Source organism: Oryzias latipes, chromosome 6 (assembly GCF_053564925.1).
Source record: "Oryzias latipes strain Hd-rR chromosome 6, Olatipes_Hd-rR_3.1".
Lineage (NCBI taxonomy): Eukaryota > Metazoa > Chordata > Actinopteri > Beloniformes > Adrianichthyidae > Oryzias > Oryzias latipes.
In genome coordinates, this window is record NC_136242.1 from 31,778,843 (window position 1) to 31,794,510 (window position 15,668).

Sequence of the window (15,668 nt, forward strand, 5' to 3'; positions counted from 1 at the left end):
TCACCGTGGCTCAGGTGTAACCTGATGCAGATTCTTTTAAAAATGCCCAAAACACGGGCTATTAATCAGATGACTGATTAATCAGCCTGCCCCAAGTCTTGGGGCCATTTGTTACAAAGAAAGTACAGAAAGTCAATAAAGAAAAAATAAACTAATTCCTGCTCTGGTTGATATTTAATAAAGAAAAAAAGCAATGCTTACATTTATTCATGCAAGCGAATCAACTCCCTAATGTGGGGGCCCTCTGGTGCTTCTTTAACCTCTCTATATTCTATAGTTCTACTATAAAGAATTACAGGTTTTTTTGTGACCCGGCATCTCGAATGGAGACCCTGACACATGTATTTTGTGATTCCAGGAAACATTTTCTTCCAAATATTCAGATCCCACACTTGTTTATTTTTTCTGGATTTAGTGTGAAAATTGTTACCGTCATGAGTGAGGTCTGTCTCTCCCACATTCCTGAGCTGAACTGAGGCCTCACTGGATACAGCCCTTCCTGCTGATTAAAGCTGAGCCCGTGTGTGTTCGGAGTCTGGGGTACTTTTCAGATTGAAGCAGAGCAGATTTATAGGGATCTTAATAAAACACCAGGAAGGCATTGCCCCTTCTGAGTTTGCCTACCCAGCAATGGGAGGGCAACTTGAATGGCTCAGGAGGAGATGAATTCTTAGTGAATGTGAAATGAGGCCTATGCATGACTGGGTCCTTTTTACTATTTTTCTTTTCAATCGTTCTATTTTCGTCTCGTTTTCAAAAGTGTAATAAAACTGCCCGAGCTAAGACATTTCTCTTCTTCTGCCAAAAAAGGCAAAGCACTCTATTGACTTGGGCTTTAGCTCGCAACTCTATTTCCTGTTATCAAACAGCAGTAGCTTCTCAAATGGGAATAGAAACCTTTTAAGTCTCAGTACTGTGGGATATTTTTGAACACCGACGAGAGGGAAGAAGGAAGCAGTAAATTCACTTTTTTTTTTAACTTCTTTATGAGCCATAATGTATGTTTCCCAATTTTAACTAATTCATTACACAATCATACCTCCATTTTATTTATGAATCGTTGTCACACGAAAAAAAAGATTTAAAGTTGGTCTTTTCACCAACATAATGTCAGTTTTAAAAAAAATAACCAGTTTGCTTCGCCGTTGGTGTAAAAAAGTTAGATAGCTGCATGTTGGGGTTAACCTGGTCCGTATCTTTTTTTCAAGGACAAAGCCTTGATTAGGAAACTGCATGGATGTCCTCCTTAAAAGGCGGGCAGCCATGCAAACCAACGGGGGGGGGGGGCAGTAATGTGAGTTAGACGTAATGAGCAATGTCACGTTCATTGACTGTGGAAGGTAAATTTTTAAACATGCAGATGCCTAAATGGGTCCTGCAGCCATAATGTGCAGTGTTCTCATTGAACCTCACTGTGAGCTACTAGAGGGAAAATAATGCATGTTGAGTTGAGAGCATCGTTCCTGGAGAGTCAGCGGTTCTGCAGGAAGTAAACTGAATGGGAAATGCTCCCTCTCATTAAAAGCCTTCATAGGTATCCTCTAAAGGCACATCGAGAGCGGGACGAGTTGATGTATGAAACCATTACACCTCCTTACACCTCAAACACTGCGTTCAGATGCATGCGTGCCATTATAGCCATTAGAATATATGCTTTAGGCTCCACTGTGGCAGAGAAACTGTAGGACAGTCGGGGAAGTGAGACGGAGAGGTTGTGTGATGCCATGCATTACTGATAGGAAGAAGAAAGATTGTTATTGTCGACATGAAGAAAGGAAAGCGGGATATTCTTTTTGAGATTCCCCGCCTTGTATCACTAATACAAAAGAGGATCTGGTCCCCATGGTTGCAGTTCAAGACTGAAGTGACTCCATTTTTCATTTTTTTTTCATTTCTTCAAAAGGTTAGAAAAAAATACCAAATCTTCATATCAGGTCTTTAATGAGGGAAAAAAATCTTTCCCTAAAACCTTTTTTTTAAGCCATTAATGTTTTCCTACAAATAAAAAAAACAATAAATCATCTGTTTCTGTGGAAATGCATTTGATGAACACTACATTTGAAACATTTCTGCAGGTCAGAACCACATTTATGTTGACAAAAAAAAAAAAAAAAACAGGGAGCCGTAATAGGGCTTTTGCGGACCTCCATTCACCCGTTTCATCATATTTAGGCGCATGGGTCCTGTGATTACACATCTTAGTTTTCCTGGCACGAGGGACAATCTCACATGAATACCAACAACCACAGGCTCCCACACTAATTCCAAAAAGGTGATTTAGAATAACCCCAGAAGACTGACTAAAGGGACAGAGTCCTCAGGGAAGACACACATGGAGGATCCAGACAGGATTTGATGGGGGACCTTTTAAACGAGACTCACTGCTTGGATTTTTGGAGGGAAAAAAAAAAAGTTAAAACATGATTATGGCATAGAAATACTTAGATTATGACTTGTTAGTTGGCATAGCAGGGGACGACCACTGTCTGATGATACCATATCTAAATAGTCACAATCACCCATATGGGTGCTGTTTTTTTTTTTTGGGTTGTCTGGGTCTATAGAGGGTCTTACAGAGGAGCGGCTGCAAGGGGAGTGCAGGTCTGTCTTGCAGTTCCCTTCAGGCTCATTTCAAGAGACGCAATGAACATACTGATGTTCTGTGGGTTATAAGTGTAAGGTGAAGTAAGGCTAACGGGAGTTGCTTACACTCATGCTATTGAATGGTCCCCTTAAACCAGCCTCTAAAAACGATATTTTGAGATATCTAAATATTTTATATATGTATTAGAGGGAAAACAGACATTAAAGTCAGATGTACAGAGAACACAAGAGTCTTGAGCTTCTATGAGATGTTAAAGTGATGATTGCTTTATTTTAAATGTGGAATACCAATAAAAACACTACACTGCAAAAACTGGATTTCAAGAGTGTTAATAGAAAACCTTCTCTTCTTTCAAAGAAAATTTGCCTCATACATTTTTGTCTTGCAAAAGAAAAGATCTCATTAAAGATTTTCATTGGCAAAATAATCTTAGTTTATGAGAATTTATTTCTTAGTAACTGAATTTTTTTTCTTCAAAATAAGAATTCTTGGCAAGACCTTTTTTTTTTACCTTATTGAAAGATTTTTTGGCCTATTTAAATAAAATTTATATAAATTGTAAGAATTTTGAATAACTTCTAGTGGGACTGTTTTTCCAGTAAGTTGCAAGTACTGCCTCCTCACTGACCGCACATAAATCCTGGACACGGTATGTGCAGGTGATACTTAAGTGCCCGTAGGCCCACAAAAAGTAATTTCTAATTTCCTCATTACTAACAGCAGGTTGCTCGGTAACGACCAATCACGTGAACAGGACTAACGGGATCCTTATGCAATCAATGTGTGGAGTTTTGGGGAAAAGGTTGAAAAAATGAAATATCTGTATGAAATGCTTATTTCTGACCTATATAACTCTGACTTACCCATGCGTGTTGCATAAGTGTTCACTATGACATGTTGCTTACAGCATGCCTGTAGAAAAAATGTGCAGGAACATTCTTTCTCTATGGGTTCACAATGCAGTCTAGGAACTTGATCACTTTGTGCGTCCTGTACAGAATTGCCTTTTTTTGCCTGTATCCGGGCCTGGGACTGAGGCTAAAAATGAAAGTTCAAAAGGTTCGGGTACCTTAAAGCAGAACAATGATTTCAAGCGTTTGGCAGGAGGAAGAGGCAAATTAAGGCCGAACACGATGTGAAAAAACAAACAGTTTAATTAGTTGTTTTGGAATGAATAGGGAAACCTTGCAAATGAGATTTAAAATTTCAATTGTTCTTAGTTGTTGGATTAAAGGTAATGACATAAATATGGAGCCCTGGAGGGACCTAAAGGAAGCTTTTTCCGTAAACAAATGTTGTAAACCTCAGTGAGCTTGAAGCAGAGAAGAGCAGGAAAAAGCATTTCCTGAATAGAACAGTAAGATCCACTATTGTTACTCATATTTAAAGCTTTCTGTTGCTGTTTTTCTTTTAGTTGGATGCATATGATTGTTAGGAACAGTTATGCAGAGAATAAGTTTCATTCAAATGCTCAGTAATGAATAAGCCGTTCATTTGGTTGCCAACAGGCCTCCTCCAGGGTAGAGGATGTGTGTTTGTGCTTCGTCCACGTTTGAATTTAGTCAAATCAGTATTGATTCTGTTGACACGCTCGTGTATTCATCGACTCAACGGCTCGATAATGTACCCTGAAATAAAAAAATCGCATACAAGCATGGGTTTTGCATTCTAACAAAATGCTAAGTTTTGGGATAAGGAGTTTAGCTGTTGTAACAGAGTACATAAGGCTTACCCACTGTATGTAATTTACATATTTTAGGAGCCAATATTATTGCTGTTCAGGTAGTAAACAATTTAATAAAGCATGGAAAGAGGTTTGCTGACTAAACAAAACAAAACGCTGCTTTGCTCCTGCAGGTTTACGGCTGCTGCTTTGTCGAGTGGGTATTGTGCATCTTTAAATTGCTCGGCTATATGCTGGCTTGGTCCCCAGGTGATCTGAGGGAATGACGAGATATACTGCAGAGGAGGAAAATCTGAATGCATTAATATTTGATGCTGCCAACTGATCACTTCAGTACAGTTAAAGTTAAGCAGGCGGAACTGGAAGGGAACTAAAGTTTTATGTGATCTGTGTTTTTTTTCTAAGAAATGTGTTATAGAAAATGCAATAAAAGGGTTTTGGAATTGTTCAGCAAAAAAAAACAAAAAAAGATATCAGGTTTAAAAAAAAAGCCACAGGAGTAAGTGTGCTTTTCCAGAGAAATTGATTTGTAGTTCCTTCCTTGTCTGAACCGTAACCCCATGTATTCCCAGTGGTCTTTAATGAAGATTATGCAGTTTTTAGCCAAAATTTAAAAAAACTGCTGTTTTCTAGGACATAGTTTCTGCAGAGAGGCATGGAGTTCCTTAAAAAAATCACACCTGAACTCATATTTGGCTCACCAAACGTATTTTCTTCGTCACAAAAAGCTTTTTTTTTTGTCTGGTCCTAAATCACAATGATTTGAATAAAAAAATACACAGAAATGCGATTTTGAGCTTAAAATATGTCCTCCATCATGAGAAAAATGCCACAAGAACATGTTAAAAACACTAAAAACATCACTTTCATCAGAATGGGTCTGTAGCATTGGAGATGCTGCCTGTGACAACTAAATAACGGACTCTCTTTGACAAACCCTAACTCCTCAACTGCAGAGTTTATTTCCATATCCACCCAAGTGACCTGATAAACGTTGTTAGGCCCAGAAGGATTTCATGCCTGTCCCCGTGTTGATTGGTGGGGGATCTTACTTGACAAATATGTTTCCTTTGGCGGAAAACTGTATAAACACATACCAAAAAATCTGGAAAGCCACTGTGTTGAATCTAAAATTAAAGAATATTAAAGCTCAATGTGTCTTCAAGCCTTTCTGAGGAATCTGTGATTAAACCTTAGTCACAGCTTTGAAAAGATTTTAGTTAAAAAGCTCAGATAGTCTCTGATACATAACCAAGATTTAGCACTCTTGATGGGCTGTTGGGAAGATCGTAGGTTTGGTTCTTACGCTACCCACCCATGCACCGAAGTGTCCTTGGGCAACATAGCTCCCGGTGGCTACAGGTGGGGCCAGTGTTTGGCAGCAGAGCCGCCGTGTGTGTGCGTGTGTGTGTGTGTGTGTGCGTGCGCATGGGTGCATGGGTGCATGGGTGAATGGGACTGTGACTGTAAGTCACTTTGGGCATTCTAAGAAGGTAGTAGAGTGCTAGATACGTAATGCATTTACCATTTTTGCATGCGATCAGGATCTCAGCTAAAGCTAGGGTCATTACAAAAGGTTGTGTTCTCCTTTGTCGTTTATTTATATTTTGCTTTGTTTTTTTATATACCCTGAATATGTTTGGGGTTAAAAGACACTTTGACTCATGGGGCAGCAAGGCAGGAACCAAACCTGCAACCTTTTGGTCAGAGGTTGACTGCTCTACCTCTGCACCACAACCCCCCCATGGAGAGCTGGGGAGTTGTCAGGCTATCATACATGATGTTTTTTAACCACTTCTGGACACTCTTTCATTTACATATTTCAGCCATTAGACTCTAAAACGCCTCATAGATACTGGATACTTAATACTTTACTACTGGATACTGGATACTTTCTTAATTGTTATTTATTATCTGCTGTTTTAGTTGGTACCAATTAAGTTTCCCCAGTTTAGGATCAATAATGTTCTATTTCATTTAATTTTTTTGTTTTTAAATTTTGTGTTGATTTGAAAGACATTTTTTTAAATAGTTCATTTATTTTTATTAGGATTTTTGTTAAGATGTTTTTATCATTTAGTTTTTTTTTTTTTTTTTTTTTCTAACTTGTCCTGTCCAACAGCTAGGCAGACAGATGAGAGCTGAGGGCCTCTTGGGTTGGACATATTTTACTTTAACAAGAGGGGTTATTAATCTTCAGACAAACCAAAGGTATGTCTGAATAAACCCCTTTTGTAATTGAGGCCAAACTTTATTAATTTCAAACATGTCTGAAAATCTTTGGTGTTGGACCGGACGGAAAAGGAAAGAGGGGAAGAAGAGAGAGGGACGTTAGAGAGAGGGGGGGTAGGGGGTGATAATAGGAGGGGAAGGGGGATAAGACCATGAAGCAGCATAAAGCAGCAAGTTTACTGGTTGTTAATCATTATGGTAAGGTTCAAATGAAAAAAAAAAAACAAAAAAAAAAAGAGGGCGGAGCCTGTCCACACACACACTCAAATGTTATAAACACACCTGTTAGTTGCAAAAATGTCCACCTGTCGACATGTACACAAAACAGATAGTGTTCACACGCATACTTATGCCTTAAAACCAACTAGTGTGAAATATTTCAGTCATTCAGTCTGTTGAGCTAACACCTGTGCTCAGGTGAGTGTTTATGTTCTTCTAAAATGGATGGTGGAACGTGAAAAGAAGGAGGGAGAGTGCCCAGCCATCCCCACCCCAAGACCCCCACCGCACCAGCAGCGGCAGCCGGAATCCCCCCAACGCCACACGGGAACCGGCAGGGAACAACCGCCGCCCGGGCGACCAAGCCCGCCACCCAGGCCAGGGCCAGCAGGGCCGCCGCAAGGCCCCCAGAGCCAGAGAGCAGGGAGGCACGGAGGGAAAGAGGGCGCCGCCCCAGCCCAACCAGGAGAGCAGCCCCCCCGCCGCGCCGGGAGAACCCAACGCAGGGCCCCACCGGAGAAGGACGCCCACAGCCCCAGACGAGCACCCCACCACCACCCAGGAGTTCCGGGCATCCCCCCGCCCCAACCCCAGGTACGAGCCAGGACCCCCCAAGGGAAACCCACTCCGCACTCCAGGCAGCCATCCGCCCGGCCCACGGTTGGTCCAGGGAGGAGCGAGGCAGGGGCCCGCCGCCCCCGCCCAGAAGGGGGGAACCCCGGGGAAAAAAGAGGGCCCACAAGGGGTGTTGTAAATATGGCCCGACCAGGCTCGGCCACAGTTGGAAATTTGGCGGGGCCCAGCACTCAGGAGCAAGGACCAGAACCCACCCCCCAGGGACACGAACACCCCCGGCTCAGATGTAATGTGAACCCCCCCACCGCGCGGAGAGAGCACCGCCGGGCCCAGGAGGCCAGCACCCCGGGGACACAGCCGCCGTTGCAAAGGGGCCCGTACCCCCCACCAGGGAAGAGGCAGGGGACAGATGGTCCCAGGTCCCACCTTCCTTGCAAAATGTGTGTGCGTGTATGTGTGTTTGAGAGAGTGTGTGTGTGGATGTGTGTGTGTTTATGTTGGGATGTATATATTGAGGGGGGAGGGGTGTGTGTACTAAGGGGGGTGCGGTTAAAATTGGCGGGTAGGGCACTAAGGGGACGTCTCCTGATTACTCACAGTGACGTCCCCTCACCCTCCCCACCAAGGGGCCCTAAATGTCTAAGGTGCAGTTAAAATTGGCGGGTAGGGTGCTAGGAGGACATCCGCTGCTTGCTGGCAGTGATGTCCAAGCACCCCCCCTACCAAGGGCCCTACATGTCTGAGGTGCAAATAAAACCGAAAGAGGGGGGGCCCACTCCATACGGCAACCACAGGAGGGGGGTCACTGCCTAGTAAACCCCCCCCCCAAGGCTCATCGCAGGCCAAGCCCCCCACCCCCTCACCCTATTATGAGGTTATATGAGGAAGGGGGTAAGTTGGGGACAGATGATAGACTGTCCACCGGTGGTCAAGACAGCCGTCCCCCGCCCCCCCCCCCAGCAAGGGGGCCAGGCCCACCCAGCCCCGGGGCCCCACCCCCGGAGGCGCAGACACCCCAGGCCCAGCACCACCACCCCCACACAGAGAGAGGGGAGCCAGAAAGCGCCGGCCCCCCCCGGAGCAAGCCCAGGCCCCCACCCCCAAACGCCGGCCCTAGAAGAGCTCTGGTCAGGCCTCGACGGGACCGAGGCAGCCAACCGGCCGGGGAAACCGCCGATGGCCTCAGCGGAGACCCCGACCCGTCAACCCCCCCTGCCCCGTACCAATAGTGCCCCCCCCCCCCCCTCCCCCAGAATGCCCCCCCACAGGACAGGGCCGACAAGACCCCCACCCCACCCCACCCCCAGACCCCGCAGCCGAAGCGGATGACACCCAGAGCGACCGGGGGCCCCAAGAGGGCTGTCCCGTCCCGCCCCAGAGCCAGGGAAGGGCCGATCCCAGCCCCAGGCGTAGACGGGAAGCCCATCCAGCGCCGCTGGGCCCCCCCCCCCCCCCGAGCAGCGCCCCCTGCCAACCCCCCCCAGCACAGGCAAAGGGACCACCCCCCCAAGCCAAGCCAGACCACCACCCCACCCCCCACCACGCACCCCCACACCCAAGCCCAGAGGACCACGCAGCGCCCCAGGCCGCCCCACCCAGGCGCCGGACCCGACCCCCCGACCAACGGAGCCCCCACCACCCCCGGCCAGGCACCGGAGGCCCCGACCCCCACCCCGGCCCACGGCAGAAGGGCAAGGAGCAGCGACGACCATGCCCCCCCCCACCCCCTAAGTCACGGAGTTAGCTATGGGAGACCAGAGAGACCGAATTCTTTCAAAGTTACTTGAACTTTGGGCTGACATTTTTTCCAAGCTGATATGATCAAGCAGCAGATTTCTGTGTTGACTTATATTTATATTTTTTTTGCTTTTCCAATTTATTAAAATAGTTTTTTTAGCAATGCAAAGAGTTATGAAAATGATAGATGCTAATCCTCCTTCTACATCGATGGCACTCATGTCACCAAGCACACAAAGTGACGGTGAAGCAGTGATTGAAACCTTAAGCCAGACTGATAGATCGGCACATACCTGCTGCCAGAGAGCCTGGACAGGCGTGCAGAACCATAGTGCATGCATGTAATTGTCGGGTAGATTACTGTCACAGTGCTGACAAATGTCTGAGTTACTGAGACCCATCTTGAACATCCTCTGTCCAGTGTAGTAAATTCTGTGAAGAGTTTTGAAATGGATTAGCTGCAGATTTGGATTTTTTGTCATTTTAAAGGTGTTTAGACAAAGTTCTGACCAAAAACTTTCATCTGTGCTGATGCTCAAATCCGCATCCCATTTTGTTGTCGGAAGTGAAATATTGTTATCTAAATTACATAAAAGTTTGTATATTTTGGAGAGAGTTTTATTCATTGAGAAATTGATCAGAGTGGTAACTACATCTGGTAGCTTTAAATCGTTGTCTCTGTATTTAAACTTTTTAGTAATAATTGATTTAAGTTGCTGATATTCCAAGAAGTTATATATTCCATGTTTGTCTTGAAGTTCCTGGGGAGTTATGAATCTTCTATTAATAATTATGTGCTCTAGTTGTTTTATGCCCCCTGCTTGCCAAGCTGGGAAGTGGATAATTTTTTTGTTTATGAGGATGTCTGGGTTGTTCCAGATGGGTGTCATTTTGCACGGTTGAATTGATGATTTTGATATTTTGAGAAATTCCCACCAGGCTGTTAAGGTGGCATTTATATTAATACTTTTGAAACAATCCTGTCTTTTAACTATTTGACTAATAAATGGAAGATCTGACAGGTTGATCTTTCCACATAACGCCTGTTCCAAGTCTAACCATGAGTTGGTTTCTGGATTATTTTTTAACCATTTTAAGATGTATTGTAATCTATTTGCAAGAAAGTAATTGTGGAAGTTAGGTAATTCTAATCCTCCACAGCTTTTTGCAGATTTTAAAGTTTTTAGACTAATTCTTGCAGGTTTATTGTTCCATAGAAAGCTTGATATGGATGAGTCTAATGTTTTGAACCATTTTAATGGCGGTTGTGTGGGAATCATTGAGAAGAGATAATTAACTTTGGGTAAGATTTTCATTTTAACCGTGGCTACCTTGCCCATAAGGGACAAAGGCAGGTTGGTCCAGCGTGTTAGATTGTCCTGTATGTTTTTCAGTAATGGGGTGTAGTTTAGCAGCACCAGTTCTGATATTTTGGGGGAAAAATAAATACCTAGATATTTTATATTGCCTGATTTAACTGGTATTGTGAGTCCTTGCTCCGCATTACTGTTCAGTGGTAATAAAACAGATTTATTCCAATTAATGGAATAGTCTGATATAGAAGAGAATTCATTAATGATTGTTGCCGTTTCATTTACAGAATGTATATTACTTAAAAACAGTAATATGTCATCTGCATAGAGACTAATTTTATGATGGCTGTGTTTGGTTTTAATTCCTTTAATACTCTCATTCTGTCTTATTGCTGCAGCTAGAGGCTCGATAAATATTGCAAAAAGAGAGGGGGAGAGTGGGCAACCCTGTCTAGTTCCTCTTCCAAGAAAAAACCTGTTGGAAGTCTGTTTATTAGTTCTAACTGATGCATTGGGGTTATCATTTAGTTTTTAATTACATTAAGAGATGACTGACCCGTGTTTTTCACAAAATTGGGTTTTATTTAATCTGCTACAATGGGAAACTTCTGGCTACAATTATTGAAGCAAAAAGTTATTTGATGCCGTATTTTTACTTACAATAGTCCTTTGTTTTAATTGTGGCGGGAAGGCTTTGTATCTTGACCATTGTATTCAAAAGGATGCTTTTAAGCATTTTTTTGATATGGAAAATGAAAAATGTTCTTTCCTTTTGGTCCATTTAGCTGGAAGTTTCCACCACGGACCTCGCTGGAAACATTGCAGAGGGACCTGTCATGCTGGTGATCACAGTCATCGACCAAAATGACAACCGGCCCATCTTCAAAGAAGCACAGTACACAGGAGAGGTGCTCGAGGGCTCACCGACAGGTATGACACCTTGTTTGTAGTCGTTTCATGAATTTGCATTAAATATATATCTGTATTTGTAAAATCACATTTCATGACTTGTTTGCATGGATATATTTATTTTTCTTTGCAAGAAATTTAAGAAACATATAGACCTAAAGTGTTTTTTTAAGCACATCTTAAAGAAGCTGATGCTTTTCAAGAAGATTAAATACATCAAAACATTTTTTGTCTCAGTCTTTTGAAGAAACTAGAAAAAAAGGATCAAACAAAATAGTCAATGCTTTTTTTTTGTTTTTACTTGAATAACTTCTGCCTCATGTTCATTAATCATAGTTTTTTTCTTGGAATAACGGATGCAACGCTGTCATCATCTTAGATCTGAAGGGCAAAAGCACTTCACATTAACTTTAAATCTTTGATGATTTCATTATTTAAATTTTTGTATAATGATTTATTTATTCAGCTGATGGAGAAATGCCGGCTCTGGTTTTCCTCAACATTTCTGCCTTAAAAGTGAGATTCTAACCCTTCTTCAAGCTCTTTCCAATAACCGTAATTTTCGGACAATAAAGCTTACCTAATTATAAGCCGCACCCATTACGTTTTCAAAGAAAAAAACATTTTGTTCATACATAAGCCGCACCTGTCTATATGCCGCATGTGCCCACATTGAAACATGTGTTGTAGAATGAGGATGTGTATGTGCTGAAACCGCGCGCCGCGTGTGTAAGAAAGAGGAGGGAGCGCGTGCAGCGGAAGTGTGTCGGCTTTGCGCATTCATGTTTGATATACAGAGTGAAGGGGAACTGTAATAAAAGAAGGTTTTCCCCAGAAAAACGGGGAATGACTCTTTATTAACCCGTTCTGGAGGCTCTGAGGGTCTGAACGGGAAATGAACCCCAAAAGAAGCTCCGCTTTCGGCGGAGAGGATCTCCCCTGCATCTTCTGACCGCCGTCGGAAAGAAAAAAAAGTAATTGCAGGAAAGGTTCAACACATGATATATTTACAAAGAAAGATGTTACACAGAAAGAGTTTTCAAAGTTTTAATAATATAGCTGAGCTTTTCTTTCCAAACTGCCTGTGACGCGGCAGTAACACGACAGCAATTTGGCAGTAAGAGCACTAACAGGGCTGGTTATAAAAACATAAACGTAAAGGTCACTGAGAGAAAGAGAAGAAAAAAAGAGTAACTGAGAGCCCTGCGCAGCACTGCGCAGCGCTGAGCAGGGCGTGCGCCGGACGTTTTCTTCCATAGCACTAACAGGGCTGTTTTAAAAAAACATAAACAAAAAAGTCACTGAGAGCTTTCTTCATCTTCCTCCTGTGCACTGAAACCATGGAAGTCTTCCTCCTCAGTGTGGGATTGGAATAGTGTCAGTTAGTCTTCACCACACTCTCTGTGTCTCCTTCGTTGTAGCTGTCAGTGTCCCTCTGCGGTAAATTCCCACCCTGTTCTTGCTCTGTGCTCTCCGTCACCCAGCAGACGGCTTTTCCAAACCCGTTGGTGATGGTGGATTTTTCACATTGATTTTAACGATTGCTTTTAACTTCAAAGCTGCGTCATATGCATTTCTTCTTACATTTTCCATGATGAGGGTCTGTTCTCGCTATTCATTCACAAAGCGGAAATTTACATTAAACCTGCGTCTTCCTCGACACATATACCGTATTCCCCCTGTCTCACTCTTACCCTTTCTGCTTGATCACCCCTAGCGGCCGTTAAAAAAAATGCATAAAAAAGGAAAACTGAAAAAAGCCGCATCATTGAATACATTAGCCGCATCATTGAATAAGACACAGGTTTGAAAGCGTGTGACAAAAGTAGCGGCTCATAATCCAGAAATTACTGAAATTTTAATGGGTTGTATGTTATCCTAAAATGAGAGCCAACATCGTCTTGTGTTAGTAAACGATTAAAGTCCCTCTTCAATCATATTTTGATTTATTTTCAAAGTGTTCCCAGTTGTCTTTTAGTTATAAGTATGCCGTTTTTAGCCCAAACCAAAAAACCTGTGTCGGTTTCTTTGACACAGTTTCTGCAGAGCGGCAGAAGTTCATTAAAAATTCACCTTGGTGTCGTGGGTGGGACTATTGGCTGAGAGCAACTTTGCCCCTTTCCCCTCCTTGTTTTTGAGAGCTCTATGTTTACATGCTCTACCGCCAGCTTACAGCCCCAACCAAACATTACCGGTGCAAAGAAATTGGCAAACCATATTGGAGCTGTATAATTTCGAGCCAGACGGCTGCTCAGACGAGAAATAAAGACGTACATGGATCTAATTTTCTGCAGGTGGATGGATCTGAAGGGAACGGAGCAGGGAGCTTGTGGCTCACATTGCATATTTTCTATTTTCTTTTTCCAACTGCTTTTTTTCATCTGCTCCGGATTCAATGATGTGGAAAAAATAAAATATAGAAATACTCAGAAATGACATTTTGAGTTTAATTTTTCTTTTTATATGTCCTCCATTATCAGAAAAATGACTCAAGAAATGTTTCAAAATACTAAAAACACAATTTTTATCAGAGTGGCTTTTTAAAATTGTCGGGATTTATGGGGATACATGTGTAAATACATTTAATGTTAGGAGCCTTATAAGCAAAAAACATCGTAGTGGGTATCCAAAACATTTTAGTGATGAGTCTTTGAAGCTGTAAAATGAAGGTAAAAGGTTTTTATTTTTATTTTTTGGTAACATGGAACCACTTTTCCATGGCTGTCAACAGACTAATACTCAGGTCAGAACGGTGCAGGTGATCTTCTGTAGCCTCGAAAGGTCCGTGTGGTTGGTAAAAAAAAAACGCTCCTCTTTGATCACTGGTGCCTGCTGACTGAAAGGACAGGAAAATTGGCTTCTTGAGTGGAGCTGTGTTCTTATATATGAATTTAGGTGTCAGATCAGCAGTAAGTATCCAAGAAGAACTGGAGGGCTTTTAGAAGAGAGACGGGGATGATTCGTCTTGTCACTTCCTAAAAGGTATTCTTTGAGCTCTCACTTTGCCTCTGTCACACTTCCATTACAGAGTGCTGCTGACGGTAATCACAAAATCAATTGTTTCCTACTTTTGTTTCACTAAGTTAAACACCTGCATCGCCAGCAAAGTGCCTGTACGCCTAAAAACTCATACAATCTTGCACTGACAAACCAACTTGGCTGAAAATGCATTTAAATTCCAACACATCTTTTAATTTGACCTTTTGTTTGGATGTAAAGGTGTTCTCATTCATCCGTTTTATAAGCTGAACTGTGATCTCGTCTCTGATTGGATAAGTGGGCAAAGCTGAAGAAACTCAAGTTTAATCTAATTTCCTGTTTAGTGTGATCTGACAGCTTCTTTTTGCTTTGGTTGCCATGGATGCCAGACCTAATTGAGCTGAGAGATAAGATGAAGGATGCTGCTCTAAAGACTGAGGGTTATTGCGTGTGCCTGCAAATATGTGTACTAAATGGTCTACTTAGTCAACATGTCAGTTCAGCCTGAGGGATTTTTCTTGTATAAATCAATCACCCAAATTATATTTAACATGCTTTGATTTCCTGTGGGTTTCATGGTCAGCAGATAGAAAAGACAGTTGTTTGAACAAGCAGCACAATAGATAGAGACGGAAATGATGCTGTCGCAGTTTTGTCTTTCGTCTTGCATGAGAAATTAATCCATCAAAAAAGGAAACAAAAGAAAAAATACATTTTTCAGCTGGGCAGTGCAGAATTTTTTTAAACGTGTTTCCTATAAAAAAAAAGGGCATATTTACTTCCCAGCTTTTTTGTACCTCAGCTATCATTTTCTAAAATTGATTTTGGCCCTCGGTGCTCTACAACTTACGCATAGAACATGTTGGTTTGGGAGGAAGTGTGAAAAATAAGGTTCTGGGTCATTCATATTTTTTGATCACCAACATCTACGACCAAAATCAAGCAGCTGCCTAAAAGATGTGATTTACAGAAAAAACACCAATTTGAGTCAAACTGCCGGAGATATAAAATTGCAAGAAAATAAGAAACAATTTTCACCCAATATTTCTCAACATTTGTGTAGCATGACTGTTGCAGACTGTGGACTAAGTTTGGGATCAAATCTGGAGGAAATGGTTTAAAATTGTGTGCAATAGAAATGTTCAATTTTCATTTTAGCAATTTTACTTTAGTTTCAGATTATTTAACATCCTGACACCTTCAGACCCATGGACACTAAATTGAAAGCACATTAAAGTGACTTTGGGACATGACGAATTACCCTGGAAAACATTAGTGTAGCAAAAGCAGTAACTGTATATGAGAACTAAACAGAGTGACTCCTCCCCCCTGGCGTTCCAAACAGGAAGTGTGTCCAAGAAGCCAAAATCCCAAAGACCTCTACAGAGAAATAAACAGCTGTTACTCAGTCATT

General features: G+C 42.4%; 1 protein-coding gene across 2 annotated transcripts in view; it reads left to right on the forward strand.

The window, feature by feature from the left end:
* The window catches only part of LOC101158522 (cadherin 13, H-cadherin (heart)), a 197,429-nt gene that overhangs the window by 14,023 nt on the left and 167,738 nt on the right, over positions 1 to 15,668 (forward strand). For both annotated transcript variants that reach the window (XM_020704255.3, XM_078949029.1), the window contains exon 2: positions 11,152 to 11,296. In XM_020704255.3, coding sequence (XP_020559914.2) covers positions 11,152 to 11,296 — 145 coding nt within the window. The remainder of the gene's footprint in view (positions 1 to 11,151; positions 11,297 to 15,668) is intronic.